The sequence below is a fragment of the Macrobrachium nipponense genome, chromosome 27 (assembly GCF_015104395.2).
Source record: "Macrobrachium nipponense isolate FS-2020 chromosome 27, ASM1510439v2, whole genome shotgun sequence".
Classification (NCBI taxonomy): Eukaryota; Metazoa; Arthropoda; class Malacostraca; order Decapoda; family Palaemonidae; genus Macrobrachium; species Macrobrachium nipponense.
This window is the reverse complement of record NC_087216.1, coordinates 36,126,378-36,131,127: the sequence shown is the minus strand read 5'-3', so window position 1 is coordinate 36,131,127 and position 4,750 is coordinate 36,126,378. Positions and strand designations below refer to the sequence as shown.

General features: G+C 37.6%; 1 protein-coding gene across 1 annotated transcript in view; it reads left to right on the top strand.

Moving 5' to 3' along the window:
• Positions 1-826: 826 nt before the first annotated feature.
• The window catches only part of LOC135200669 (unconventional myosin-Ia-like), a gene marked incomplete in the record, with an annotated part of 253,582 nt that continues 249,658 nt past the window's right edge, over positions 827-4,750 (top strand). The window contains 1 exon segment of the mRNA XM_064229278.1: positions 827-958. Within this exon segment, the coding sequence (XP_064085348.1) occupies positions 827-958 (132 nt within the window).

The window sequence follows — 4,750 nt, the reverse complement described above, 5'->3', positions numbered from 1 at the left end:
GACTTTAGGTTGAATTTGTCATTTAACCTTGATTTACACTGATGCAATCAATAAAAATTTTAATTTAGTTTTTAATGCTATAAGAAATCTTGATTTTATTTCTGATATAAATTAATTAAAATGTTGGTTCTTAGCTACATGGCCTTTTAAAACACTCAGCGACCTAAGAAATCGAGTACCACCATGTACATAATTTTCTGACTAAGTCAGTAGGGAATAATTGATATTTCAGAAAAACTGAATCTATCTAAATATTATATGTATTATATATAATTATATATAATTATATATATTATATCTTATATATAATAGACAGACATTGCATCGACAATGTCTTATTAAAGGACGAACGCGCTCGGCTACGAATTTCTGCCTATTATTTTTCCTGTGTATTCGCTTATATCATGAAGTCACGTCCATCTACTGTGATTTTTTAAGCATATATATATATATATATATATATATATATATCATATATATATATATATATATGTAATACATGCATTCACACATACATACATACATATTTATATTCGTGTGTACGTTCGTCCATGCATATAATTGATTATTTAAACTCGTGTATCTGTTATTTACATAATTAAAGCTAATGTATTTCTTCTCCTGTGCTCTGCAGTGGTGACAGGGTCCAGCCGGGGGGACATGAGCAGGTGTGGGCGAGGGGCCGGCCTATCGTCGCTGTGCTCGCAGAGTTCTTCCCTCGGTGTGGGTGGGTGTGGGCGGCGCGTGGGCGCCCACAAGCAACATCGCCGGTGCCTCTTCCGCCTGCAGCTCTAGCAGCGCCTCAAGGGCCGGCTCGGCGGGGTCCATGGAGGGCGTGCGTGGGCGTTCCGTCCCTCGAGGGCGAGGTGGGTGCTCCGACTGTGCTGCCCTCTACCCCATCACGGACGAAGCTCTCCTCCACAACCTCCACGCGCGCTACAAGAGGGATCAGATCTACGTGAGTACCTACCTACTGCTGTATACTACGGTTGTAGCAGGTAGTAGCAGTTCCTCTGCAGTTATACAACTGGTTTTGTACTCTGGTAGTCGGGATTTCTTTTTCTTATAACAGTGTATATATATAAATATGTATAACGGAATCACGAAAGTTTGGAACATGATAAATGCATAAATAAAGTTATAAGCCATGAAGAAAAAGATAACAATGGAGTTGCTACAAGATCTTTTCTACTCAACGTCCTGTTTATCTTTCCTTCATAGCTTATACCTTTATATATATATATATATATATATATATATATATATATATATATATATATATATATGTAGCATCTACTGGTAATTATTTACCAGATACATATGTATGTATAAATATGATAGCCACAATACCCTCTTAACTTCTCAAATTCTTTGTTCTTTTTTGGATACGCTTGTCACAGCAAAGCCTCGAGATCCAACTTCAAAGACATATGAAAGAAATCATGATGTCCGGTAGCGGGAAACGAACCTGCGGTGCCATAATCACGAAGAGTTCACCTTGCCGACCTGCGACAAGGTGATCTCGTCCTGATATGGTATCGCGGGCTCGTTTCCCGCTGCTGAGTATCATGATTTCCTTTCACATTTCTTTGAAGTTGGATTTCGAGGCGTTGTAGTGAAAAAGCGTATCCAAAAAAAGAGTAAAGAATTTGAGAAGTCAAGAAGGCATTGTGGCTATTACACACGCGCGCACGCACGCGCGCGCACACACACACACACACATATATATATATATACATATTATATATATATATATATATATATATATAATATATATATATATATATATATATATATATATATATATTATATATGTGTATATATATATATTATATATATATATATATATATATATATATATATATATATATAAATAAAGGTTTTTTTTGCCACGAAGGAAAAAAATGAAAAAAACGAGTTAGCCGAGTACTTTCGGTCCTATTCGGACCCTTTACTGAGGCATACTGATTTTACAAAGAACACCATAGTCAAAAGAAGGCTTAATATACAAACTGACACTACCAGGTTAGCCATAAGGGCGATTTTTCCTCTACAGAGAGGAGGAAGAGTCATATGCTAGCCACACCTTGAAGGAAACCCGCAGTAAACAAGTGATCCTTCCAGAAAAACAGTACATTTTGAAAACAACACGGGAGCATATACAATTTAATATCATGAATTTTTAACACAAAAGTTGTTGGGAAAATTTGTGTTAAAAGCTACAAGAAACTGCTTCAGTAGCTGATATGATAAGTGACCCAGGCAGTGACCTATAACGAACTGAAGTAGCAGCCCTGGTGGCCTGTTGTGATCTCTGCCCTCCAGTGTGCGTCCGATTTTGGTGGGGATCATCCGCACCTTCCCACAATCTGACCTCCTTGACCTGTCTCTTTACCTTGGTCGAGACCAGGTCATCAGCAAGTGATAAGACGACATCGGACCGGTGAGTCATGAATGGATGCCAAGTCATGGAATGAGATAGCCTCATGTCATTTTCTGAAGGTATGAGGGGAGTGAGTGGCTCATGATCTGATCAGTAAAGGAGTCGTGAGTATAAGAAAAATGATGGAATTCATGATCAAAATGTAACGGATGAAGAAAGACTTGAGTCACGCTCCGAGACAAACGATATCTAAAGACAGATGAGAGACTACCGACGGAGAGAAGAAGAGCGTGAGTTAAAAGAGTAGACGGTCGCAGAGACATGCCCAAGCGGTGGTGAACGAACTTGGAATGATTAGCTCTCTCGAAATCAACTTAGTTCTGGGTAGAAGTTTCAGAACAAAAAACTCTCAAGTGTAGATATAAGATCTGGTGGAACATCTATAGTTTGAGTAAGGGAAAATGAAGAAAAAACCTTAAGACATTACTTTCTGGGAAGTGCCCGAAGAACAATCTATCCTTAAGTAAACTGAATGACCACACTAACCGCTCTCAACACATCTTCCTTAGAATCGGTCTAGAAGAAGAACCTTATTATATAATATATATATATAATATTATTATATTATTCTATATATATATATATATATTATAATATATATCTATATATATATTTATGTATATATATATAATATATAGATATATAATATATATATATTATATATATATATTATATATATATATATATAATATTATATATATGGAAGGGGAATTATAATTGATAAGTGATTCGTCATGTCACGGACTCGATCCGCTGAGCTGGGTGGTGTAATGCGGTCATTGAATCTCGTTGATTCTCATGTCAGCTGTTCGAGCCGGCGAGGTGACGAACAGCTTATCAGTTATATTTCCGAGGTAGAGCGAATTGGATATCAAACGACATTTGTAGTTTAATATTATGTATATATATATATATATATATATATATATATATCATTATAAGAGAGAGAGAGAGAGAGAGAGAGAGAAGAGAGAGAGAGAGAGAGAGAGAGAGGGGGGGGCAAGTTATTCAAATACCCTGCTCTTCATTCTCTTCCATGTATGCATGAGAGCGGCCACAGAATAAACTTCGCCTTAATGACTTCATTATAATGATTAGTCGTCCAGTAATTGCAGCTGAGAGAAGCGTCTGAGAAACAGCTGATTACATATGCCCAGGATGTCTCCCTCAAGTTTTCCCTCTTCGGGTGTTGTCCTCATTGGCTTCCCTTTCAGTTTGCTGTCGAGTGTTTGCGCTCCTTTCACAAGGGGACGCCGAGCCCAAGTTCGGACTGCAGGCTCTCTTTGACGTGTGCACGAACACCGGTTCATTGGACTTGATTTGCCATTATTATCTTTATTTCTTTTCTTGTTGAACTATTTTGACCATGAGGATTGCCTAGACACATGCCCTTCACCCTGGATGCAACCTACTACAGCTGAGGAAGTTTTAGGGGCATATGTCTCTGATAAGGGCAACAGAGGTTCACCAGACAACGAATTTCATTATGCATAGGTCAGGGTATGCATTAATGTTGTCATGATCGTAAGTCATATTAGCGTATAAAAATGCACTGCTTTATGTAATTGAAGCCAGATGATGCATTACGATAAACGAGGAAAACGGACAGAAAGAAAAAAAACAGGTGGAAAGGGAAAAAAAAAACAGGAAAAGAATTACATTTAATCAATATGCAAAGCAGTAAGGAAATGAAAATAAGAAATTATTTTTTACAGGCCTTATTTAATTTAATTTAATTTTTTTCTATCTCAGATCGGACTGTCCTTTGGTACCCTGGGCTTTTGCCCCAGACGAGTAGTTAGTTGTCATTCTGAATTTATATAATTTTAGGGTAAGTAAATATCTCGGGTCCGATAGATATTTTTCGGGAAGGGCAGTCGGACTTGGCGACTGAATGTCCTTTTATAACTCGGGTTTTCCGAAGGCATCAGTGCCCATGGTTTGATGACCAAGAAGGAAAAAAGGAACCTCATACCCAAAGGGAGCGACAGACCCCCATGGAGAAGGAAGGAAGCTTGAAGAATGGGAAAAAACAAAAGCATCGCTCAACTTCCAAAACTAATAACCCCGTCTTGTCTCTTTCAAATGGCTTCTTTCGGGTTTAGGCCGCACTCTAGTTTTCTGATGGCCTCTAATATTTTACTCCCTCTGGCTTTCGTATTTTTCATATTTTACGTTTACCTTGAATATATTTTATTAATTTCACTTGTCCTTTTTCTATTCTCCACTCGTCTCTATATTTTTCCGAAATTTCCTATACCTGTAAGATTTTAAACATTTCTCTTTTACCGCAATATTTCCCCCCAA